The sequence below is a fragment of the Cydia splendana genome, chromosome 4 (assembly GCF_910591565.1).
Source record: "Cydia splendana chromosome 4, ilCydSple1.2, whole genome shotgun sequence".
In the NCBI taxonomy this organism is placed as follows: Eukaryota; Metazoa; Arthropoda; class Insecta; order Lepidoptera; family Tortricidae; genus Cydia; species Cydia splendana.
Genome location: NC_085963.1, coordinates 16,276,663 through 16,303,503, shown reverse-complemented (window position 1 = coordinate 16,303,503; position 26,841 = coordinate 16,276,663). Strand labels below are relative to the sequence as shown.

Here is a 26,841-nt window from a genome sequence, read left to right as displayed (position 1 = left end):
CTTTTACTTATTCTGATATTTCTACTAGACCTTATTGTGACTATCACTAGTCTCGCTACTTTTTTCTTTAAAAATACTTAAGGCCCAGTAGGTTCGTGTTCTTCTCTCACTCTCACTGAGCGTTTACGTTTGAGCGAGATGGATGTGCGTACTTGGGACCGACCAATTTTTAATAATAATAAAAGTAGGTACTTATATGATTTGCCACGAAATTGCCAGGATTGTTATATTAATTAGCAAATAAAATGATTTCAGGAATTTACGATAATCGATAAACAATCATCGAATCATGATAATGACATTTACTTTGTTTTTTAAGCTAGCAACACTACTACTAGCTGCTGTCACTTCCTGCAGTCAACTGAAAAACGTCAGTTGGACGGACGAGTGAATTTTGCATAACATACAAAAACAATAGTTTTTCTGATATCCGTAATTATAATTTAGTACTTAGCAGTAATTTAAACACCCATCGTGAAATAGTAATCAGTTACTATATTCGTGCGCATAAATCCTATTTATAACTAAGTGACATCGCTAGATTAGTCGTGTAAAGTATTTAAGTTTCCATCGATTTCTGTAATGTGATATTTTTATAATAGTGCGTACTATCGCAATATGAATCTACTCGGTTATTTGAGTTTCTTATGTTACCTGGTGGTAATATGCCGCGCTTCAGGCACCGATATCGCCTTGGATGCGAAGGCTACTCTGCTTCACCGTATAGATAGCTTGAACTTGCTGATTTATACATGTCTTTTGACTCTGACGGTGCTCACTATATGGGTGTTTAAGCATCGCCGAGTAAGCTGGTTGCACGAGACGGGGCTGGCCGTAATATACGGTAAATAGTGTGCTGATGAAATCAAGTCACATGATCAAACAAACATGACTAATCGTACTATTTATTTACGCAGGTCTAATTGTAGGCGCTATAATACGCTATGCGGGCAGTACCAATGCCGTTACATACCTTGATGCCCACCCTGAGCCTGATGCCAAGTACAATCTGTCTGTGCCACCAGACATGATACGATTTCACTTTCCAGACACTATCCATGTACCATCTGGAGGTTTGTTAATAATTGTTTACTAAACAGTTGAACTCCACTCAGACACCACAGGATAAGGTGGATGATGTTACCATTTATCCTGTGACACAGTCTATTCTATCACCTCTATATTTGTATCTAAAGGCATGTGTGGTGTTATTAAATTACATACCTTTCATATGTTTTCAGATGTTCCAATACTAAATAAGACTTATGCATATAGCTTTAGAGGTGAAATCGTAAATGTTGAACAAAATGAAATAGACTTGAAGGCAACATTTGACCCAGAAATCTTTTTCAACATTATTTTACCACCAATAATATTCCATGCAGGATATTGTTTAAAAAGGGTAAGTATAGCAGTGAAAACTAGAGATGCACCGGATATTCGGTTACTATCCGTTATCCGGTCATTATTTTAATATCTGGCCGGATACCCGATAGTAACATGCGTGATTTCAGAGTTAACAAAATTGGATTTAAGAAACAGTCACAGTCATAATCTTACTCGTTTATTATTTATAAAACAATTTAAACATTCCACTGACTTGCACACACACTCATTTCGAACCTAGAAATAAGTCCGCATGAATGTTTACTAGGAAACAGGTCAAATTAAAATTAAATTAAATATCAAAAGCTGCACAATGCGCACCTGAAATACCGAAATGTAGGTATAGTTCCGCCGGCCGAATATTCGGCGGCCGGATACCGGATATTCGGCCGAGGGTCAGGCCGGATATCCGGTATCCGGCCAAACAACTATCCGTTGCATCTCTAGTGAAAACCTTGAATTAAAATAATATGCATAATGTTATTTTAATGTAAACATTAAATTTTATAACCAGATAAACAATTCAAGTTTTTATTAAATTTGTTTAATGAGCATGACAACATAACAAACAGTAATCCTGATTCTAAATGTATTTATTACAGAAATATTTCTTCCGAAACTTGGGGGCCATACTGACATTTGCTATGGTGGGCACAGCCCTGTCAGCACTAGTCATTGGTTCGCTAATGTACGGCTGTGTTCAGCTGATGCCAGCGTCCCTAGCTTCTAGCTTTACTTTTCTTGACACCCTATACTTTGGCGCATTGATCTCTCCTACGGACCCACTGACGGTGCTAGCTATATTTTCACAATTGAAGGTAAGTGGTATATGATACTTGACTTTTCTAGAATATGATATAATAATATTATTTAATTGTTGCCTCATAATTTAAAATAGATCAGTAAAATAACATTCGAAAATTGTTGGTATGGTATGGAATAAAATTTAATGCTGAAAATAAAACACTACAAGTGCCATAACTTGAACTAGTTGCCTTTAGGGCGATTGTGCAATACAATGAATTTTACTCATTCAGTCTGACTTTTCATGATCCGATATGGCATGAAAAAAACGGATGATTGGCTTGTGCACTTGTCCGTCTTTTTACTCGCAGGTGCGGCGCAGTGGCATGAAAAAAACGGATGATTTGCTTGGGCACTTGTCCGTCTTTTTACTCGCATGTGCGGCGTAGTAGCATGAAACACACACCCCCCTAGCCCGCCCCCGCCCGGCCAAGTCATGAATAATACTAATTCCAGACGCAGTGCACAAGCATAAACACGTTTTTCATAGCTGTCATCTCGGACCGGAAAAAAACTGTCCGGAATGGCGAAAAGTAAAATGTCGGACGGTAAAATTACATCTAGTGCACAAGCTACTACATATATACATTTAATGGCGTGCCATATCGGACCGTAAAAACTCGGACTGCCGGACAGTAGGTAAAATTCATTGTAGTGCACAATCGCCCTTAGGTTGTGAATTATTTCAGGAAAGAGATTTTCTGAAATAACTTGTGGTATACTATGGTAATAATGGGAAGTTTGTATAGAATACTGATAAAACTATTCAATGTTTATTATACTATATTTAAATGAGGAAAATGTTATATTTTCCTATTTGTTCTAGGTGGATGTAAACCTTTATGCTATGATATTTGGTGAGAGTGTTCTCAATGATGCAGTGGCTTTAGTACTTAGCGGGTAAACATTCAATTTACTATTTTTTTACCATAGATATCTGAATACATGAGATATGGGCGTGGCTGTTTTCAGAAGTGATCGCTATCTTCTATTGCAAACAATATACAATGCTTGTTTTGTGTTCTTTCTTGCGAATTTACAAAGTTTACTCGCAATGGATAACCAACCACATTGCACTGACCGCATTTCTCAGTGATCAGAATATCAGTGGATTTGAATAAAATTGTTATTTTAATCACTTTATTACAGAGCCATTCAAAATTACGAGAAGAGGTACTCAAATGATGGTGGATTTGAAATCACAGCATTTTTGGGTGCGATCGGCGACTTCATTGGGATCTTCACCTTGTCTCTACTTGTCGGTGCTTTCATAGGCTGCTTGACAGCATTGATATCCTTTTTAAATGATTACCAATTGGATTGTTTTTTAGCACTGAGTTAAGAGCCACGCTTTACTATGGATGACCACAACCTAGTCCTACATATCATATCACAACGGCATTCCTCTCCGCAGAGTACTACTTATTGTGCTAGTGGTAGAGCCTCAGACGCGATCTAATATCTCATGCGACTTTCATTAGCTGAATATCCACGAGCGCGGCATGTGCACGATCCGTGTGAACGTGCTGCGGGCTTGGAGCTCGCTGGGTCGGGCCTATCCACTATCGAGCCTCCATAGGCGCGAAATTCAAACATTTGAATCGTTCAGCCAGCAAGGCATCAAATCAAAACTTGGCGAACCTGTTGTTATTTTGCGATAGAATACATGCAGTCGCCCAAACGCATAACCGCATTCACTACAGATACTTGCCGTGTGCAAATGCTTTAATCACGATTGTTGAACTCGGTTGTTGAACAACATTTAGACACCATTTCTGAGTGCTGACTTTGTTGAAACATCAACAATACCGATGTCCCGAACCAATACGTCTACAAAAAGAACTTTCTCTTTTGTCTGATGCGATTCAATGCGCGTAACCATTTGTTTAAAAATAATAGCCGCCACTAGTGACCCCAAATTACATCGCGGTGGTGAAAATAGTTTAAGTACCTATTAGTTAGTTGCATTTTTAGAGAAATTAATTAATCTATGGCTCATAGAGATAGAGTAAATAATCCGTCGATACATAGTTCTAACTTTTTATTACCTGCCGTGTTTTGCGGTAAACTTTGTTTTCTTAAATAAGTATGATGTTATAAGTGGATGGGACAAAAATAAAAACGACTCCGACAGCCTTATCTAAATATGGAATATACCTAGATAGCTAACGACGTACCTATAGTAAAAGCTTCTCTTTCTTTGACATAGTACCTAAGGCGCGGCACGGTCAGGTTGGTGGGCCTGGGGCATATCACTCTATTATCGCGTGCCTGAAATACTATTATAGTACCTAGATATATATGATGTAGGTATTTCATACATTTCTTCGTTATCATAGACAGCTTTATTAACCCTTTTCCAGGCATAGTACGATTTATACATACGCGCCAATAGAGTTTCAACTTTAGCATTCCGATTAAAGGTTCAAATTAGATTGTCTTCTTGTCATGTCTTCAGATTAATCATCAAAGTTTTGATTGGAACATATTTGGATTTTTCGGGAAAACCTTGTAGATTGGTGCGGCCTGGAAAAGGGTTAATGCCTATATACTGATATATTACTTATTTCACTTATGCTATATTAACTTTTGGATATAATCAAGTATTTCTTTAACGACTGCGCACATGACTAAGTTCACCCACGTGCGAGAGTGGCCGCTGCTGGAGTCCGCGCTTTTTGTTCTCATGTCCTACGCCGCCTTCCTCATCGCTGAAGTATGCGAACTCACAGGTATGTCATATTTTTTACTTCCTTTTTAACCCTTTAAAAATAAGGTATACGCTTTTGACAGTCATTTATAGTACAATATCGCTCCAATCAATTTAGAGCTTTCCTAAAATGATAGTTTTTTTAGCATATTCGACGAGTTGAATCGGTAGGTCTTTAGGCATGTGACTTTTACAATACCTAAGTCTAACTCAAAAGTCGCGAAAAAATAGTTGGTATCCCATAAAATATCGTCGAGATATTTGAGATCAATCCGGCCAAAAACAATTATTTAAACGAGATTTCAAGTTAACCTTTTGACCGCCATAGACGGCTGTGGCAGTCATCGGAAAGCTCTGCCAAGGACGCCAACGACGGCCACAGCCGTCAGCTTCGCCAATGCACTAGAGACTTACGCGGGACTCCGTGAAGTTCAATTTCGCTTAAATAATCGCGAACGCCTGGCGTCCACGTCATATTCCTTCACCGCCTTGCTTTCAAAAGGTTAAGTCCCATACTAAATGTCGATCAGTATGACCTACATATTCACCTAGCGGCATATGGATAAATAATATAGGTAATTTGTTTTTTTTTTTAATATTAACTTGTGTACCGCAGGTGTGGTGGCGGTATTATTCTGCGGCATCTGCCAAGCGCACTACACGTACAACAACCTGTCGTCGGACTCGCGCAACCGCACCAAGCAGCTGTTCGAGCTGCTCAACTTCCTCGCGGAAAACTTCATCTTCACCTACATCGGCGTCTCCATGTTCACCTTCCCGAAGCACCACTTCGACCCGTGGTTCATTATCGCGGGATTTGTATCCTTTTACACACTTTTATTTCGATAACTTGCCCTGTTAGTAGCCCTGTTGCTTTGCTATGTGAGTTTGTTAGTGTGGGACTGTGGGTCAAATCTTGGAAGCTAAATTTGACCGATTTCTCGATATCCGATTGAGCTGAAATTTTGCATAGGTACATATGTAAATCGGTTGAAAATGCGATATTATGACATGAAGCTGATCTGATAATGGCGACAGGAGGTGGCCATGGGAACCCTGTGATAAAACAACACAAACTAATTGTGTCTGGGGTTTTTAGAATTGTCTCAATGAGTATTAGTTCCCTGTGCAAAGAAAAGTACAGTCAGCAATAAAAGCTTGTAACAAAAATGCTTTTTTTACCAAAAACTTAGTACAAATAAGGGTCAAACAAGCGGAGAGAAACAAAAGAAAATCCCGAGAGATACGATTCCTGTAGGCGCGATACTATCACGTATCGCGCATTATTTATCAGATTTAATTGAGCTTATAGCCGTCAAAATATCAACGAAGCCTGTTTAAGGTTTAAGTTTAAGGAAAATAATTAATGGACATATTTTCCTTAAACTAAGCGATCAGATAACATCGACACTGGGCCGCGCCGTGAACATTTACCCTTTGTCCTTCTTGCTGAATCTGGGCAGAAAGCCGCCCATACCCATGAACTTTCAACACATGCTGTTCTTCTCAGGTTGGTAACTAATTAGAATTACCTTGACATGTAAAAGTGCCCTTGTGGTTGACGTGTAAAAGTGCCCTTGTGGCCTATTTGCTGAATAAATGTTGAAGTTGAAGAAGTTTGATTTAAATTTATAATAACATAAATAATAATAATAAACACAAATAAACCTAAAAACAATCTTCGCAATCGACCAGGGGCCGATTGCATAACAAACTACAACTAATATTACAAGCGGAACTCCTTTTCTAATTTCACTTATTAAATAAGGAGTTCCGCTTGTAATATTAGTTGTAGTTTGTTATGCAATCGGCCCCAGGTCGACTTATACCTAATGGCTAGTTATGATAAATATGACCTCTCGGTCAATGCAATCAATCGGTCAATATCGGTCCGAAAATACCGCTACGAAAATGTGAAGTTTTTGGAATTACCCATTGTTAAGGATAATCATCAAATATTTTATTTTTAAAAGTTTGACTTACTATTAATAGGTTATCCTGCATTGTTAAATTGTATTCAGATTTGTGATATTGTAATTCCAACCATCTAGATTCAAGAACAACGGTCACATTACAAGTCACAATTTTATTTATAGCGAATGACAACCAATAGTACATTGTACCTCCCTCAGGTATGGGGAAAATTGTTTACGAGAGTTAATGGAGCTTGCGAACAAAAAAATGAAGATGTAAGCGAAATATGCCGCAATACCAACTGGCGACTGAGATCATAATGCTATCTCCTTTACCCTTGTTAAGACCAACCAAGAGTGAACTCACATAAGATCAAGCTTTTGCGGACCTGTTAGCTAACCGTTTTATAACTTTATTTTTACCCAGGCCTCCGCGGCGCGATGTCATTCGCCCTCGCGATCCGCAACACAGTGTCGGAGGCTCGCCAAGCCATGCTGACGACTACGTCTCTCATCGTCATCGCTACTGTAGTGCTGCAGGGCGGCGCCGCCACGCACGCGCTCGCCTACCTCAGGATACCTACTGGGTAACACACACACACCTACCTCACGATACCTGCTAGGTAACACACACTATGACAACACGTGTGAACAGGATAACACACGTCTCATCGTGTCCGCAACTCACTACGACGCTGAGGATAGTATCTGCTTTAAATTTCATCTCATTTCACGTCCAGGCGCTCAGGCGTCCAAATGCCTCCTGGTCCAAACGCTGGCTCATTGCGGATTTCACTGTTCATAATCAGCGCATACGGTTTTTTTTATATGTTATGCATACATTATCATTGTTTATTAAACATCACCATTGAAAAATAAGTCACAGCAAATATATTAGAAATGTTAGAATTATAAATCATATACGATCTTTTACATTATACTAACCACTTAAAATAAGTTAGTAAAAAAGTAAACATATATATTAGTTAAAATAAACTAACATTATTAATTAATTAACAGTATGTATCTACCTAAATGATAAGTTTGTAAGTAGTTGATAAGAAAATATTTAAAGAGGCTTTTTATTATATATTATTATTATATTGCTTTCATAAGTAATATAAACTAATTTCTTAAAGCGTATTTCAATATTTTTTAATAAAAAGACATGTCAAGATTGTTTACCTTCTTTCTAATGCTAAAAAAAAGAACTATAGCTAGCCAAGGGTTAGAAACCCCAATGATATCATGAAGCTCGCATAAAGTACAATAATGAATAAGCCTAGCATCCAATCCAACCAAATAATCGACATTCGTGTTTGTGACAAAAACAGGATGTTATACCTCATTGCACAGCTATTTCAATATTTGTTTGCAGAGAAGGCCAGAATGACGAAAACGAAGCGCTGCCGTACCGCGACGTTAGAACTGTAAGTATTGTTTGTCATTGACATTTCATTTTTTAATAATTTTGTCTGGAAAAGGTGCCTAACTTTAATCGCAATTAATTCGAACTACAGCTGTTTTGTAATGAGCATTTAAACGCTTAATGGATGGCCTAAGGTTGTTCGTAAATATCTATGGATGGCCACAAGAGCGTGTTCCACTCCTTATCTTTCTTTACTAATTGCTCAAAAACGTATTAAATTTTAAAGATATTAGCCGGGTCCACATAGAGCAAGCATACGCGAGAGAAAATTGCCTCGCGCGTGTGCTCGCTCTGTGTGGACCCGGCTTTTAGTGTTGTGATAGGCACGCCTTCGAGTATGGCATTTTAATTATCTTTGTAAGGGTATAAATTAAAAAGTAACGATCCATAGATAAAAGAATATTAAAACGCATAAAGTAGTGCAAAGTATTGTTACCGCAAATTGACAGCTGAAACACAATGCGTTAAGGTGTACCTAATGTTTGACTTTGCAGTTAATTACCATCACACTTATGGTGCCGTACAACGTACAACGCTATCTATTTCACCTGACAAATTCGCGACTGCGGTGTTTTGCACTACTTTACCGGCTTTAATGTTTTTTTGTCTATGCTTAATGCTACCTACGCGACAGTATAACGCTTATTTAGCTAATATTCTTGTCATACCATGAAATTGGCGCTTTTTATACTCATAGTGTGTTTGATCGCCCCCATTATTACTACAATGCTAATCACTATTTGTATAATAACCAAGATAATGTTCTGAATGCCGTAGTTCGAGTTATTGTACCATTGTCAATACACGTAGAGGATTAGGGCTGTATCGTGTAGATAAGCACAGCACATATTATTTGATATAAAAGTCGTTTAGATTAGCAATACACATAATACTATCATCCACATACTTTGCAATTTACATTAGGTATTAGTATTAGTACAAGTTAATTACCTACGCTTACATATTAACATCAAGTATTTGTGTTAAGGGGTCATCCATTAATTACGTCACACGTTTAGGGGGAGGGAGGGGGTCAAGAAAATGTGACATATTGTGACATGGGGGAGGGGGGAGACACAAACTTTGTGACGTCACTTTAACTTCATCAGTAACCGAATTTTTTTTTTAATTATTTCATTCGCTGTACATTTAAATAACAAGTTTTTAAAACGATAATCGTTTTTATTCTTTTAATTTTCTTTCCTAAGCAGTTTTGGGTTATAAAATTACTAATATTTATATCGTCAAAAATATTTTGATAAAATATTAATAATACTTAGGTACTTACTTAATTCGATTTGGCGATTTCGTAGAAAAAATGTGACGTCACACTAGGGGGGAGGGGTTTGCCAAATGTGACCAAATGTGACAAGGGGGGGGGGGAGGGGTCAAAAAAACCTAGAAATTCGTGTGACGTAATTAATGGATGACCCCTAATCCTAACATACTGGTTTACGTAAAACTAGGTATAGGAGCATATACTACCAAGCTAATTATGTAGGTCAACCTACTTCTGCTTTTTAGAGCATTAGATTCAACCACAAAATAAAGCCTGGCCAGTAATACATGATCAATTGATCACGCACCATGTTGCGGATATCATTAGAACTAAATGTTTCATACTAAACTGAACTGTCACCTTATACATGAAAATAACAGCGCCCTCTTAACAATAATCATATGTCTGGTCGGGCTTTAGATGTCTTAGACAGCGCGCGATTATTGATGCCATTTTTTTTAAAGTTGCTTGTTCACGACCACCGTCTATGAAACGAGTTGGCACATTGCTAATGACAATGATGTTTGACGATAATCAGTTGAAATATATCCTACGATTAAAGAAAACAATGTTGCGTCTCATGCGCTATGTGAGCGCAACTCAACTGATTACAAGTAGGTACATACCTACATTAAAAATAAGTTTAAAACTCAAGCCATGAACGGACATTTTATGGGTACATACATAGTCTAATAAAACATGGTCTTCCATTCCCAGAGTGACACGGGGCTACGTCACAACAACATGGCCGCTATATATAGCGCTATCGCATATTATCATATAGCGCTGTCGCATGATGACGTAAGCCCGTGTCAGTTAGGTGACCTAGAAAAGACGGGAATGGAGTACCAGGCGGAGTATATTATTATACCATGGGTACATACAGAATCTATTTTGACGTCTATTTAATATCTTGGTAGCCTAATATATGTCAGTCAAACAATAACATTTACTATACTCAGCATTATCAACTCGGCTCTGTAGTTTTAACGTTATGCATACTTAATGATTAAACGAACTTACCATAAGTGAAGTTCTATCATAATTATCCGAGTTGCTTCGTCGAATAGATTAGAAATAAACACAATGTAGTTTCACGTAATGCTTGACCTGAAACACTGAATTTGAGAGAATAGAAAAAGTAAAAAATTTAAAACGTATTGACATCTGACATTTCCATCATTTAGTTCAGAGATACAACATACTTTTATATACATATGTGCATACGTCTAAGTATGCATATAGGTAGTTTATACCTATCACTATTTATGTTTATTAAATGAAGATATTTCACAATAGGGTCAAGTATAAAAGGGAGGGCGGGATTCTAATCTATTCGACGAAGCAACTCGGATAATTATGATAGAACTTCACTTATGGTAAGTTCGTTTAATCATTAATTATCCTCTTTGCTTCGTCTTCTAGATTAGAAATAAACACAATGTAGACCTTGAGAGGAATAGTGAAATATCGAATAAAATAAATAAACCAAGTTAATAATAAACAAATAAATTTAATACTTTAACCAAAAACTAATTGTCTGTAAACATTGAATGGTTACCAAAGTATTAACCCAATTAATTATAATACATTAGACATAATAGTTTTGGCAAATGTTGAATTATCGGTCTCTTTAATACACCTGTTATAAAATTTACCAAATATAACTGAAGACCCGCTCCATCCAGCGGTTTTTCTTATTACATCCAAGTTTACTCCCAGACTATGCGCTTTAGAGGTCGCTGCATGTCGCGTACTATGTGCAGTAAACTTTGTGATATCTATACCGCATTCTCCTAAAGTCAAACGAATCCAACGACTTATCGTTTGTGAAGTTACTGGTTTATGAGGTTTTTTTAGACTCACGAAGAGAGAATCGTGATTGTGACGTAACAATTTGGTTCTATCTATGTAAACAGATAGCGTATTAACCGGACAAATTTCTGGCTTTTCCGGAAATGCCGGTAATATTAACATAGGTTGAGCTGCACCTAGCCTCGAGGTTTTAACGAGATCGGGAATTTTAATAGTGACTTCGTTTATATGAAATTCAACATTACTTAAAAGAATTTTAGCCAATGTCTGAGCTCTGTGAGCAGTTACGAGAGCAAGCAGAGTAACAAGTTTTCTAGTTATCTTGTCCAGATCAAGATTTTGATTGGGGAACCAAGATGCTAGGCTATCTAATACTGTTGAAGTGTTCCATGTTTGATTATATTTAGGTAGAGGCGGGCGCATTCTGTAAACGCCCTTGAAAAACCGTTTAATACGATCATCGTTACCAATATGCGCGCCTAAAAGTAGGGATAGAGCAGATCTGCAGCTGTTTAAAGTACCGTATTGAGCATTAGCTTCATACAGCTGTGTAAGGAAAGTTAATATTTCTGTTACCGAGGAAGTGAATAAATCAACATTATTAGTAGTACAGAAACTGTGCCATTTCTTTAGGCAAGAATCATACTGCTTTATGGAATTATCAGATAGAGATGCAACCATTATACTGATGGATGACGGAGGCGTCCCATGTCTTAGTAGGGACTCCCGGATAAGACTCCGGCAACCAGGGTAAGTCGGCGGTGTACACTGCGATCGCTGGAATTAGATATGATCAAGTCGCTACTAGGTTCAAAATATAGGGGATTCGTGGCAAGTAGTTGCTTAAATAGGGGGAACCACGGCTGAGTTGGCCAAAAGGGGACTACCATTATACCGGTAGCGTTGTCTCTTATGATTTTTCTTATCGTCTTTAAAATCATCGAAAAAGGAGGGAACGCGTAAAAGTAATATTTGTTCCATGGAATGGTGAAGGCGTTTATGGTAAGTGCGTGTGAATCCCTGTACCAGGAAACATATATATGACATTTTTTATTCAGGGAAGTAGCAAAAAGATCTATTTCTGGCATACCGAATTGTTTAACGATAATCTTGAAAGCGGAATTATTTAGTTCCCATTCGATATCCGAGTGAGGACGACGCGATTCCGCGTCGGCCACAGTGTTATCTACCGATTTAATATAAGAGGCGTAAACAATAATATTCCGCGCCTCGCACCACTGCCAAAGATCCTTTGCAGCGCGGTGGAGATGAGGAAACTGCACACCGCCCATTCGATTAATATAGGAAATTGCCGTCGTGTTATCGACACGAAGTAAGATTTGACAGTTTGACATGCCTTTAGCAAAAGTTTTTAAGCTATGAAAGGCTGCCATTATTTCTAAATAGTTAATATGGTTGCAACTCTCCTCTACGGACCAAGGGCCACCTACAGTGTCCTCTCCACACGCCGCCCCCCATCCCGAGGTAGAAGCATCACTAAAAATTTCCAAGCAGTAGTCGTCATACTTAATCTTGTTGATAGGTTTATTAATAGCGTGACACCACCAATCAAAGTCTAACTTCAGCGTCTGAGGTATGTTCATATAGCTGTCAAAATTCTCTGGGTCATTGATTAAGCTGAGGTATTTTTGCCTTTCGAATTCTTTAGTGTAAAGCCGGCCATACTCTACTGCAGGACATGCCGAGTTAAGCAGGCCGATTAAACGCGCAAAATCTCTTATTTTGCACCGGCGGACAGTCTTAAAATGATTCAATTCTTTCTTTATTTTATTTATTTTATCATCAGGCAAAGTAACTTGGAAATTTTTGGTGTCTATGATATAACCTAAAAATTTACACCTATTACTAGGTACTAGGTTGCTCTTCTCTTCATTTATAACGAAGCCTATAGATGTTAACAATTGCTTTGTAGCTATAATATTGTCCAAACAAGACTCAAATGTGCTTCCTAATAAGAGAAAGTCATCTAAATATACAGAGGACAGGTAACCACATGCTCTGAGCAATTTGGTGACTGGTTTCATTATCTTGGTAAACACGAAGGGAGCAGTACTAAGGCCAAACGGTAATATTCATATTCATATTCTTTATTTGTATTGATCATACATTGTCACAGATGCGTAATTTACATTATTATTATACAATAGGTATGTCAGAAATATATACAATTAAAAGTAGGTATCATTGTAAACATTGGAAAAATAATAATAATTAAATTGACAATAAAATAGTTATACCCCGTTCCAATACGTTGGGAATAATAATAATGGCTTTCCATTTAATATTCGTTAGCCTTCTAGGAATTCCTTGACCGAATAAAACGCCTTTTGGATCAGGAAACACTTGAGTTTTTTTATAAAAATGAGATCTGAAGCAACATCCTTTATATCGGTCGGTAACCTGTTATAGATTCGTGGACCTATAATTCGGAAGAAGTTACCTGTTTTTGCAAGTCTGTGCCTAGGTATTACTAGTACCTGCGTTCGTCTTGACGACTCACGCGTAGTAGAGGTGGAAAAGTGTTTCCTGCTCCGCCGGATTAGTTTTCCCACCTCGAATATAAAGAGCGAGGGAACCGTTAGGATGCGTAATTTAATAAAAAGTTCTCTTGCCGGTTCGTCGGGCGGTACTCGGCACATAGACCGGACGACTTTTTTTTGGATTATAAAAGGGCGATCACGGTCTGCAGCTAAACCCCAAAGATCGATTCCATAGGAAAGATGGGAGTGAAAATAAGCGTAGTAGGCGGCTAGCAGATTATTTTGGGACAAGGAGCCTTTGAGTCTGGTTACGGCATAATAGCCAGAGTTTAGCCTAGCACAGAGGGAATCAATATGCTCCTGCCACTGCAGTCTACCGTCTAGAGTGAAGCCTACGAATTTTGCGGAGCTTACAGCCCCAATTTTAGTGTTTTGTATTACTACAGGGATTAAGTTTGTGGTCTTATTTGTTGCCAATGAGAAGTCCAGAATATTCGTTTTTTCGAGGTTGAGCTGCATACCGTTCGCAGTAAACCAGTGCAAGAGCTTCATTATTACCGTTTCAACATTGATACGGAGCTCATCTTCACAGTCCCCGCTCACTACGGCGCAGATATCGTCTGCGTACATAATGAGCTGGGTGTGAGAAGATAAAAATGGCAAGTCATTCATCAGTACCAGAAATATGGTGTTACCAACGTTGGACCCCTGAGGAACTGACCGGTCACCAATATCACCTGGTACCGAAGCATCACCAGCCACTTCCGTTCTTTGGGAGCGCTTGCTGAGGAAGGAAATAATGAGATCCAGGGTCACCCCACGTACGCCATAGTGTTCAAGCTTAGCTGCTATCAGTTTGTGATCAACAAGGTCGAAAGCGCGAGATAGGTCGAAAAGTATAGCGGCAACACGTTTTTTTGATTCTAGCCTATCTAGTACGCTCTTTACCACCTCGCGTGCTGCCTCCACCGTCGATCGACCAGCCTGATAAGCATACTGCTGAGAGCATAACGACTCATTCGAGCTAAAGAATCTCATCAGTCTGTCACAAATTCCCATCTCAAATATTTTAGAGATTGCGGGCACCAACGATATCGGACGATAGTTTTTTAATTCCTTCTTGCTACCCTTACCTTTATACACAGGTGTTACTTTTATACTCTTTAAAGTGTCAGGATAAGAACCGTTTGACATTGAGGTATTAAGATGGTTGCATAGCAGGTTTAGAAAAATGTAAGGTAGTTTACGCAGTGCAGAGGTTGGGAACCCATAGACGTCTTTGGTGGCCTTCAATTTAATATGTTTAATAATTTTGACCAGCTCCGGTGCCGTAAATGGAGTCATAAACATAGTGTTCGGTACGGGTGGTCTGGAGGCGCGCAACAGTTTCAGAGCCTCGGGTATGTTGGGCCTGGTTGGAGTGTCGCGCACCACCGCCAGGTAGTGCTGATTAAGCGCGTCCGCCAGCTCGCGACTGGAGCCCTGCGATCCACACACAGCATGCCTAAGCACACGAAAGTCATCTCCTGACAACTTACCTTTATTTATTTCTAGTTTAATCGAGTTCCATAAGGCGCTACTTTTATTCTCACTGGATTCTATATTTCTATTTATAAACGACCGTCTAGTTTTAGTAAGTAAACTATAGTGTTTGCATTTATGAGCGTTAATTAATCGAACTAGGTCAGCATTTAAGGGATATAATACATTAAATTCATACAGCTTTAAATTGAATTCGAATCGAAGATATTTTCGTGAGTTATCATGTATACGTATTAAAAAATAAGCATCCTTTAGGTCTAGAGTACTCATGAAACATTTCTCAGAAACCAGTTTTAGAGCAGTTCTTAAGTCTTCGAGTTTGAAATGTTCTGTATCAATGAATTTATTAAAGTTTTTGAGATTAAGGATAAATCTGTGTTTACCGTTTGGCTTTGGAATTAAAAAAATTGTTGACAAATATTGTCCATTGCAAGGTTCACATTCAGAAATAGCGCCAGATTTTAACAAGTCTGCAATTGAATCTGAAATCTGAAGCTTTTCTTTAGTTGAGAAAGTTTTGCCTTTAGGAGCATGAACCTGCACCACGGGACGATGTGTAATTATCTCATACCCCGCTATCCAAGATAAAATAACCGGATCCGAGGTCAGTAATGACCATTGATAGTAGAAACGGGATAGTCTGCCAGTGTGACTCACCGATGTTCCATCTAGCGGCGGCTCGAGTACCTGTGGCGTGACGCTCGATACGATGTTCGCGAGCTGCTCGCATGCTGATTCCTGGAAGAAGCAGGCTCCCTGCTCTTCTGGCTCCCCTGATGCCTGCGATTCAGAGGAGGAGCCTTCCAGTTTAAATTATTTCTTTTAGGTTGGGCTCCTGTGTATTGCTGCGGTGTGTAAGGCTTGTTTTTAGGCCCAGAAACTTTATTAGAGGACGTTGGTAATTTCAGATCGGCTCCCGACTTCGAAATGGACTTGGCAGTTTTTAAGGTTTCGGCAAGTTCGGAACCGAATAGCATTTTATCTATGTTAGTTTTTTGTATTTGTTCTTTCATGTCTTTTTTCAGATTATATAAGATAAAGTTTCTTCGTGTGACCGAGTCTTGGTTTTGATTATCAGAGATTAAGCGGCAGGCATCCATTAATAGTTTTATTACTGGTGCGTCTTTGTCTTCTTTGGACATTAAGTTAGTGAGAGCCTCGGCAATACACGATATTGCTCGACCTAGTTGTTTTTGTTTCGACTCAATAGCTTTGTCTCGCTTTATTACTGTATCTGAGACCGCAGCTTTTATTTCTGGATTGAGTTCTGGGGCGTCAATCAAGGGACAGTTGCTAGGAGGTAAGTACCTGTCGTATAGCTCTTTACTAACTTCCTTGGCTAAGCCATTAGTTGCAATGTGCTGTAGTCGCTTTGCTAGATCGTTTTGAATTTCTTTTCCATATTGTTGGATTAATGACGGATCCTCACCCAGGATTTCTAGAAGAGTGTTGTCTAGAATCACGTCTCCTGTCTCCTCAGATAATTCTACAGGTTGCGATGGCGGAGCTATCTGCGTATCCAATAAAGGAGTATCTTCTACGGGAGAGGTGAGGGGTACTGTTTGCTGCACAGATGTTTGTGTAGGAGGTGCCCGTGGTGGTGTCGGCGTGGCGAGTTTTGACGATTGTCCAGGTATGTGTACTGCCGATCTTACGGTTTCAAAATGATTTATATCCTCTTCTGTTACCGAGTAATCATCATCTACTGGCAACGCGTCTGTAAATATATACTTATAAGCTGTTGATCATCTGCATAATTATATGATGATGTACACATTGGCAGAGTTGTAATTACGGCAAAGTGACAACCCCATAGGTTGCCCGCATTGCTCGTATATGTTCACGTCAGAACGTAAAGTGACAGTCCCACAAACTGCCCGCAGTACGAACCATACACGTGGAAAAAGTTAAATTGTAGACATTCATATTAAACTTTATTCGGGTATATATATATATTCACGTCAGTAAGCAAAGTGACAGCCCCAAAAACTGCCCGCAGTGCGAACCATACACGTGATAAGTAATGATTTGTCGTGCATATCCATAATTATTGTCCTTAATATGCTGAAAAAGATACTCGTATAAAATGTTAAAGGACTGACCTTCCGTGTCATAATCATGTCGGTGTCGTTTAATATTCTTCTCTAGCTTCTTTATCTTGTGAAGCAAATAATCGTAGTCACGATCTTTATGCTTTCTCTTACCCATTATATGATAAGTAAGCAATAAAATTTATTTATAGCTGAAAAAAAAATGCTGTTTGTTATAGAACGTGTCTACAGGCGTAGCACTGAAAATTGTGAATGATGGAAATGTCAGGTGTCAATACGTTTTAAATTTTTTACTTTTTCTATTCTCTCAAATTCAGTGTTTCAGGTCAAGCATTACGTGAAACTACATTGTGTTTATTTCTAATCTAGAAGACGAAGCAAAGAGGATAATTAAATGATAAGGAAACAAACAGGCGTGAAATGCTCGAAGTAGACTCAAACCCACATGTTCCTGTTTTCTGTTGTCTTACAGGTAATTCTTAAATAATTTTGACACTATGAAAAGCCGCTGTTGACTATACTATATCTAGAACACAGAGTGGCATCATTTGTAATTTACCTACACAGTAAAAACACTTGTAACGTTTTTGAAAGCGTTCACTCGCATAGCCCAAAAATAGCTCAAACTAGTAGTCTCGAAACGGTAAACCGTGGAACGTCAGTTTCATTCACCTATACCGCCATCAAAGCGGCACTAGACATGCCAATACGGCCGGTGCTCTCATTAATAAGTCATTATTGTGGCAGCTGTACCAGGCCACGGAAACCGGAGGCTCGGTATGTATTAACATGTAGTGGCATTACATGGAGCCTAATATATACCTCAACAATATATGAAGCCTTATATCTACATTCGTACTTATATATCTAACCTTCATCCGTCTTGCAAAGTTACCTCAGCTGTTTCTAACCTTTGCGGGAGGCCAATAGCTAAACTTATTTTTTTACCAGAGTCGGGAATAGACTTGATTATGATATTACTCGACATCTGTTAGTATAACTCCGACGACCGGTCTGGCCTAGTGGATAGTGACCCTGCCTGCGAAGCCGATGGTCCTGGGTTCGAATCCCAGTAAGGGCATTTATTTGTGTGATGAACACTAATATTTTGTTCCTGAGTCATGGGTGTGTTCTATGTATATATGTATGTATTTATCTATATAAGTATGTATATCGTCGCCTAGTACCCATAGTACAAGCTTTGCTTAGTTTGGGGCTAGGTTGATCTGTGTAAAAAAAAAAAAAAAAAAAAAAAAAAAAAAAAAAAAAACTATATTGCATTTTACATATAAAAGCTGCAAACAAGTGAGGTAAATTTGTAACGTATTTCATTGTTTAACTGTTGTGTATAATAATAATAAGGTGTTGTATTTATTTTTAAACGTTAGTTTACAACCCCTCCAATTAAGTACGGCACAATCGTCCCTATTTTAGGGCAACAAGCAACAATGTTTAAAATTATGCAAAAGTTGAGTAGCAAACACTTTTATGTTGGGCGCCAATGAAATACATGTTATTTTAAATGTATACTAACCTTACAACAAATACAATACCTTTACAGATGTTTACCACGTCAAGTAACATGAATGGGACCCTCAAACAGTTTTTTGAGAAACCATCTGTTACTTGCACGTCAAAATATATATGTGTTCCCTCGAGGGTGTCCCAAAACCGTCATAGCCTTCTCTGTACTGGCCCAGCGTCCTTCCTAAATGACATTTGTTATCCAGCCGGCGGACATAGGCTTCGGCCTTCGAAATCTGGACCCGACGCAACCGGCCAGTAGCGACCGGGCATCAGTAAGACTAATAGATACCTGCACGCTTTGTCATTGCACTTGATTTTTTGTCTTTACTAACCTTTACTAATAAATAATAATGTATGAGCATGTTTAACGCTGCAGATTATTTTTATATGTTGTAGATAAACAAATAATAGCTTTGTTAGGTGGCGTGTCGTCGCCTACAATTTGCGGTATTATGATTTTCAAAGCTTCTTTTTGAAACCTTAAATTCGTGAAATAGCTGTCTGCATTAAAAAAGCTTTTGTAAAAACATATAACTTTGATGCAATGAACGAACTGTTTTAAAATTATAAAAATAGTCTGAAGTCGTCTCTATCATGAACCCGACACAAGATATAAGGACAATAACAATATAATCTATACTCTCCGGTTAATGAGTAGGAATAACTTTACTAAATATAACTTATCACTATCAGTCTCATGTACTTACTAGCGTCTATATCTTGTATCGCGTTTAATTTACTTCCTTTTTACTATGGCATGTTATAATCTTATAATTTCCACTTCATTTGGTTTGATTTCGTTCCTGTCTCTAGAGAGGCCGCATGGTAGTTAAGTGGGGCAATGGAGACAAAGGAGTGGTTATGCCTTGGCAACTTAACTATTACGAAGTATGTGAACTTATTTATTTTTTATTTCTAAACATGTCGTTCTCAGCCAAAAGGTACCATATTGTCGTTTGTCAATCGTTTCTGCTATAAAGATGCAATTAGAGGAAGCCGTTCTAAGGCCTTAAGTAATGACGCAGAGGTACATTTTTGCTGAGAACGTCACGTACATTTTCTTAAACACTTTACTTACAAATTAACAAACCATTTACAATCTATCAATTTTGCATTTATACCTATTTACAATCGTACAACTTGCACTCAGTTTTAAAGGTGGATGGAATGATCACTGATGAGGTACCTTTTTAATATACTGTCTTGTTTAGATGTTGTATGCAATGCAACGCATTTTCTTTCTGCAATCTCCATATTTTATATCCCAAAAGTATATTTTTATCTTTATTAGACCGATATACTGCAACATTGCAGTCATTTCAAAGTGTTGGACCAAGGGAGTGACAGGGAGAACCTTGTGGCACTTTAAGCCAATGCAAAAAACTGTTCAGACCTTAGTCATTTCAACGCCAAAGACGCCTAAATGTTTATAACCTGGGTTATCCACAGGCTCAAGGGGCCAAGACGTCATATGACGTACCCACACAAAGCATGGTCACGCTTTCAAGATTTTAATCGCTCACTTGTATATAGCAATGATGAAAGCTTGTATGGTTTTCGAATATGTTTAATAGCGTTTAAAGTTAATGTCCGTATAGCTTCTATCATCATTACTTAACGTATTACATGTGGATCAGGAGACGTCTCGCGCCGACGGTGGCAGCGAAAAGGCGCGTCTAGCGAAGCTGTGGGGCGCGGTGGACTCACGGCTGCTCAAACCGCTCCTGACCCACGCTCGCCCGCCGCTGACTGAGACATTACCGACGTTCATGAGCCCTGTGGCGAGTTGGCTCACAACCACACACCAGTACACGCAGGGGGTAAGTATTATACATATTTGTCGATCTGTGGGACGCGGCGGACTCATGGCTGCTCAAACCGCTCCTGACCCACGCTCGCTCGCCGTTGACTAGTAATGTTTATGAGCCCTGTGGCGCGTTGGCTCACCACTACACAACAGTAAGTACGCAGGACTCATGGGTCTATAGGGCTCTCTACGTACCATTCACGGCTGCTCAATTGCTCATACCGCTGCTCACACGCGCGTTCATATTGTACCAACGTCCTTGAGCATCGACACCACCACGCACCGATAGGGAGGAAAATGGGAACTACGTTTGCATGGAGAAGGGGACGTCCTCTATCCTCTTAACTGCAGATGCATTGGCCTCACAATGGCCAAAGTCATCATAACATCCACAAAATCAGATTATACTCCCGGAATCAGAAATCGATAATGACATTCACCCAAATTGGCCCATTAAATTTGGCATTTTAGTTTTACTCAAACTTTCCGTAATTATTTAGATTTCTATATGAAGTAGTGTTGTGTGCTGACCCAGTTGTGTAGAACATTTCTTTTTAATTGCAGTGTCTGTACAATTACAAATTTGTTGTACCCGAAGAGGATTCTGGTTTGGCTCGAAACCAGGTACTTAGTGCCCATTATTAGCTCAACTTTCGTCATACATATCAGAAACGAACGAGAGTACTCATAGTAGTCTGTGCCACGAGGAAGCAAAATAAAGTATTTCTTTAACCCAAAACGGAATAAAGGAATCCAAAGTAGAGCGTAGTTAGGGATTCTAGCGTAAACAAAAGTTTTTATTCCATCGCTACTAAGTGACACAAACTGCTTTTCACATTATTTACCCATGTGAAGCTGAATTTCATATGTTAATAATTATTGTAATGAATGATTTTACATTACCTACAATTTCTTTTTTTTTGTGAAAGTTGTCGTGGTCTTTATTTTAGGGGTTTCGTCTAAAGTAAGGAGGTTAAGCACGAAGAATTTCGTACATGAACCGCCTGTTTCCATCTCTATCGCACGCGCTTAGTTATATTGCTGTCCCGCTTCGTCAATTAACGAATTTGTGCGAGCGAGACAGTAATATAACTAGCCACGTGCGATAGAGATAAAAAAGGCGAGTCATCAATGTATGAATTAATGAAAGTCTTCGTGCTTAGTTTCCTTACATTACGTTTCCACTAAGGCGAATCAAATTATAAATAAAACTAGGTAGTATCTTACGTGTATCTGAAAACAAACATTGAATTATTTGATGTATACAACGTGACCCCTTTTTAATGTTCTTGTCTGTAGTCGGTGAATAGCCTTTTAGAATATGGATAATTGAGAATGTGAAGTGTCTTCTCGCTCGTTCTGTGATACGTCTGGCGAGATTGCCCACTCATGATCACATGTGAATCATTTTGAAATCTTGTGAACGTGAACTAAAATAACTTACACGCACGCATTCGATTTGAGCCGTTTGACCTTTTGTGTTTTAGCAATTTAACCCCTAGGGTATCTTTCACTGCCGCCATCACCCTCGCCTACAATTGTTTGAACATGAATATGCTTCTTTGTTATGAATGAGGTTTTTCAGTTCCAATGTCATTAAGCCATCTTTCATGAGATTTTAAACCTAAGATTAACGCAACAGTAACGATCGAGATTTGATTGATTCGAAAGGTATGATGGTTTCAGCAAATCTTGACTCATATTTTAAAACATACGTAGATGCAGACATGTAAGTAGGTACTTGGTCATGACGAAATAAACGAATATATCTGACTTAAAGAACAATTTAACGTGTAAGATTCCATAATATTGTATTAGTATATATAATATAATAGTGAATAAACACACAAAAGTGGTTACATTATTGGTTATAAAATAATTATGGGCATAAGAAGATTAATTCAGTTTATTTCGCATGTAACCAGCTGGTTGAAGAATTAAATGATGCCAATACTAACTAATAATGCTAATAGATGATTATACCAACTGCTGACTACATTTTACTTCAATATTTTACAGGACAGTTCCTTGCGTCGGGCTGACTCCGACTCCGACTTGTGTATTGATGAACCGCAACCCGTACCTACCAGTATTGATCCCCAGGTAAAAAAATGACATTAATACCTACTATTTTTATTTATTTTTTCTACACCACAAACGGATACTTAAGTTTGTGGCATTTGAATCAGCCTTCTTTTAAGTTTTATCGATATATTTATGTACATCTATGAATAAGCAATGAATATGTTGTGTAAGTTTTATTTCCTTTTGGTTGCAGCTATCAATTAATGTTCGGAACGGATTTGGGCATGTCTAAGCTTTGTTGCGTTCGTTAGTGACCTTCGGCTGTGATATAAAATGGTCTAGATTAAATAGAATTTAAGTTAATAGGAAAAAAATGTTTAATTATTGCACGCAGCAAATGTGGCCCGGACTCGTCGACACCCGGATCTCGGTAGAAGGTATCACGGGGAGCAACATCTGAGCAGGTTGATTATGTACAAGAATGTAAATGAGTGCCACAAGTGTAATTAATGTGATATCACTTTCAAGTTCAGATACATTTTACTATTCGAAAATTTTTGCATGTATGAACCAAAATATGTATCAAACTGCTTATATTTGCTTAGTGTAAATTGTAGTTTTCTATTCTAAATTTATACAATTTCGATAAGCATAACAGAACTGAAGCCATGTATCGAAAAATGAGTACCAAACGATCGCTGCAAAAATGCAAAAATGAACCTCTGCTATGTTTGATTATCGACCTTGCTTTCGTTAGCCAACTGCTGTGTCGTTTCCGTTAGATACGTAGGATTTTCTTGCAGGGTGCAATTTTATAGTTAGTTCAAATTTTAATTACCTATATATCGCCAGTATCTCGTAATGTTTGTCTTTCCTTCTGGCACTATTTCCTAGTTTATTAGCATGTATTTATTGTCCAGTGACTGATATGATTCTTTGGTCCATACAACTGGGCGTTATGGAATAAACCATTCAATATTTTGCCCGGATCAGACAAGCTATCAGAGGTCCCATGTAATACCAGGATTTTGGGGTTCGTGTAGATTCAAATTTCAGTCAGATCAGAGATGTATATCCTACACGGGTATTCTACACGAAAGAGTAGGACCGTGCTATAGATAGAAGAATAGATTTATCAAGTCAACAACTGTCTGACTAATATTTTAAATTTACTTGCAATGTTTTTTTGTACACCTCTATGTAATGATAAAATCTTGTCTGATCCGGATATTTGGTTTGAGTGACTTGTTTCCTTGACCTTAAGACAAAACAGATCTAATGAATACAGGTTTATTTTTAGAGTAAGATGTGTGAGGTAGGTACTACGTATGTATTTATGATCCTTAAAATAAATATTTTATTTTTGTTATTGGTTTAAGGACATAGTTTTTGACCATTAATGGAACAATTTCCTGTATTTTTCGATTCTCCTAGCGATTCACGTAACTATGATGTAAATAATTTATACTTTAAAAACTTCTTGTTAAGGTTTGAAAAACCATTTTTAAATATATAATTTATTCTTTATATACACTTTAAATACTGTGTTTTGCTTCCCAATGTTTGCTTGCTAGTGTGCATTTCGGTTATTAGGTCTTAAAAAATACTTTCTCGTAGTTAAGGCATTTAAAGCTGTCTGTAAATTATGAATGTCATAATATTATGCAAATGCTAGTTTACCCAGTTGCACAAACAATCGTATAATCAACTCTTTTCATTTTGTGTCACATATTGACAGCAAGTGTAGTTTTTGCAACTTGGTAAATGGACAAATTATTATTATTTATTATGTTCCCCAGTGTTAAACCCACCAAATGAGGTTGAAAATGCAAAGCTCAACACAGATTGTGCTGTTATTGAATAGGACCTAACTAACAGCTTCCTTGGATTCAAATGTAAGGATAGAAATTTAAAAAACTAATTTGTTGTGTATGGAGGTAAGAAGGTAGTATATGCACATACCACACACTCTCTGTAGTGAGCTATTATTAGGTTTTGACCCCATTGTTTCTTTATCATATTAAAACTTATGTAAAATCAACCCTATCACTGTCACATATTTGTGACAGTATAAAATGAACCTTAATGCATTATATGTCAGCTAAAGGGTATGAAGGTATTTCACTCCTTTAACATATTTATAGGTGTAATAAAATGTGACATGATATTTGTTCGTTTTATTTATTGTCGTGATTTTTTTTCCAAAACTTATTTATTTACAATACTACAAGTGTCTTAGATTGTGAGGGGCTGCCCTTGCCCTAAACTGTCCAAATATTGGTTACAACATAAACTATAAAACTTATATATATATACAGATGTAGTGCATAATTGTTTTCCATCGTATTTTCCCAGAAACGTTCGTATTTGTCATGCTACTTCAGTCAATACTTTTTGTACCGAGACTGACTGAAATAGTAAGACTAACTACACTGGTGCATTACCTGCCTGTTTCCGCAAAGAATTCCTAATTTGCTCAGTAACATGGAACTTTGCCCCATGTCCTGGAATTATCCAATTTGCAACCTCAACAACTTTGAGTCTGTTCTTCATTTGCTGCACAGGGTCATCGCTGCCAGCTTCCAGCCAAACATTTGGATTATCAATGTCTTCATAATTTTCAAACAGGTCACCTAAAATGACAATTAGTTTAACCATTGACATATATCTAAGGACTGGCCTTATGGGCAATAAGAATGGGGTCAGTACAGCAGTGTGCCACTGCTACAACGCGATTGGTTGAAGAGTTTGCATCACCCGCGCAATTGGTTAATGTGTTCGCATCACCCGTGCAATTGGTTGATGTGTTCGCATCACCCGCGCAATTAGTCGCAACTAGTTGCGTTAGACTGCATGATTGGCTCGAATTTGTGAGTGACACTGCTGAACTAGTTTACTATTTTTAGTGACTGTCCTGTAAGACCCGTCCTTAGATATATGTCAATGAGTTTAACACTATATTAGTTTTCATTACATGGTAAGTATAAAAATTACAGGGGCAACAAACAATTGGCCGGAGATATATGTTCTGGGTAGACAACAGGTTAAGTGTCATAAATAGGTTTTACATATGAGGACAAAAAGAAGATAAAATATTATTTACATACCACAGATTGCTATAACTCTTCCCTCTGCAGTTGTGACAAGCACTGTGACACATGATAATGTATGTCCAGGGGTTGGGACGACTTTAACACTATCATTTATAGTATACTCTACCCCTGAAAAATATCAGTAATTTTGAACAGTAGCATTAGTAAAGCTTATTACTAAACATGGAAATTCACTCTATAAACTACAATATTCAAAGTGAAAATCAAATAAATTTTAGGAAAAATAAATAAATTACCTTTATCAAAAGGATGCATGTAGTACTGTTCTCTGAAAGACACACTGAAGCCAACTATGTGTTTTGCATTCAGGAACAAATTGTTATTTCCTATGTGATCCGAGTGACCATGTGTGCTCACTACATAGTTTATATCATCTGGGGACACATTGTGTTTCTGTAAGGCTAAGGAAAACAAGAGACATAAGGTTTGAGTATGTTTGTTTAAAATTAATTAATAGCAATAATCTTTCTCCATTCACTGCCTATGTAGTAAAATATACAAGTAGTAATATTATTTATATGTTTAGGAATGGTACTAACGGGTATTCTAATTAACAAGCATGAAATAATTAAATAACCAGTGGTAATTTTCTGAGTGTCCCAAGCGGTCATGGTATCAACAATAACATTGTGTGGGCCTGTGATTAAAGTGCAGCTACAGTTGGCCGTCATTTGATCTTTGCCGGTCATTTTGGAATATCCTTCGTATAAAACTGTAACTTCACTCATTTTTCATAGAAATTAATTAATAAATACTTAAGATTTTTACCGACACTAGTCAAGCGTTAATGAAATTATATGTCATTCCCAAAGTCATTCCAAGAACATGCCCAGATCAGAAACCACTTGTGATCATTGGTTCTATTTTAAAACAATTCTTCATATTTAGGTATACCTCCAAAAATTAACTTAATATCAGCAGTTGTAGGTAATGAAAATT

At 37.9% G+C, this 26,841-nt stretch overlaps 2 protein-coding genes and 1 long non-coding RNA gene across 3 annotated transcripts in view; 1 reads left to right on the top strand and 2 right to left on the bottom strand.

Annotated features, from left to right (window-relative positions):
• LOC134790059 (uncharacterized) overlaps window positions 1–26,841 on the bottom strand; it is a 509,644-nt gene that overhangs the window by 250,693 nt on the left and 232,110 nt on the right. The gene's annotated exons all lie outside the window — the stretch shown is intronic.
• Window positions 355–24,954, top strand: LOC134790012 (sodium/hydrogen exchanger 6). Its single transcript, XM_063760755.1, has 17 exons — window positions 355–844; window positions 918–1,073; window positions 1,242–1,402; window positions 1,989–2,204; window positions 3,017–3,090; window positions 3,340–3,483; window positions 4,819–4,922; window positions 5,517–5,719; window positions 6,299–6,410; window positions 7,241–7,400; window positions 8,192–8,243; window positions 18,178–18,207; window positions 19,161–19,229; window positions 20,595–20,777; window positions 21,329–21,388; window positions 22,784–22,867; window positions 23,184–24,954. The coding sequence occupies exons 1-17, from the start codon at window positions 619–621 to the stop codon at window positions 23,247–23,249; spliced, it is 2,100 nt and encodes a 699-aa protein (XP_063616825.1). The 5' UTR covers window positions 355–618; the 3' UTR covers window positions 23,250–24,954.
• LOC134790013 (metallo-beta-lactamase domain-containing protein 1) lies at window positions 24,957–26,683 on the bottom strand. The gene is made up of 4 exons (XM_063760756.1): window positions 26,480–26,683; window positions 26,139–26,303; window positions 25,897–26,010; window positions 24,957–25,422 (listed from the first exon to the last, which is right to left on the bottom strand). The coding sequence occupies exons 1-4, from the start codon at window positions 26,628–26,630 to the stop codon at window positions 25,217–25,219; spliced, it is 636 nt and encodes a 211-aa protein (XP_063616826.1). The 5' UTR covers window positions 26,631–26,683; the 3' UTR covers window positions 24,957–25,216.

Excerpts from the sequence above, each read along its gene's own strand:
- LOC134790013 (XM_063760756.1), bottom strand. The coding sequence starts at position 26,630 with ATGAGTGAAGTTACAGTTTTATACGAAGGATATTCCAAAATGACCGGC. Across the intron at positions 26,304-26,479 it reads CACTCAGAAAATTACCACTG|CCTTACAGAAACACAATGTG; the intron begins GTTATTTAATTA and ends TGTTTTCCTTAG. Across the intron at positions 26,011-26,138 it reads CATGCATCCTTTTGATAAAG|GGGTAGAGTATACTATAAAT; the intron begins GTAATTTATTTA and ends GATATTTTTCAG.
- LOC134790012 (XM_063760755.1), top strand. The coding sequence starts at position 619 with ATGAATCTACTCGGTTATTTGAGTTTCTTATGTTACCTGGTGGTAATA. Across the intron at positions 2,205-3,016 it reads CTATATTTTCACAATTGAAG|GTGGATGTAAACCTTTATGC; the intron begins GTAAGTGGTATA and ends TATTTGTTCTAG. Across the intron at positions 6,411-7,240 it reads ACACATGCTGTTCTTCTCAG|GCCTCCGCGGCGCGATGTCA; the intron begins GTTGGTAACTAA and ends ATTTTTACCCAG.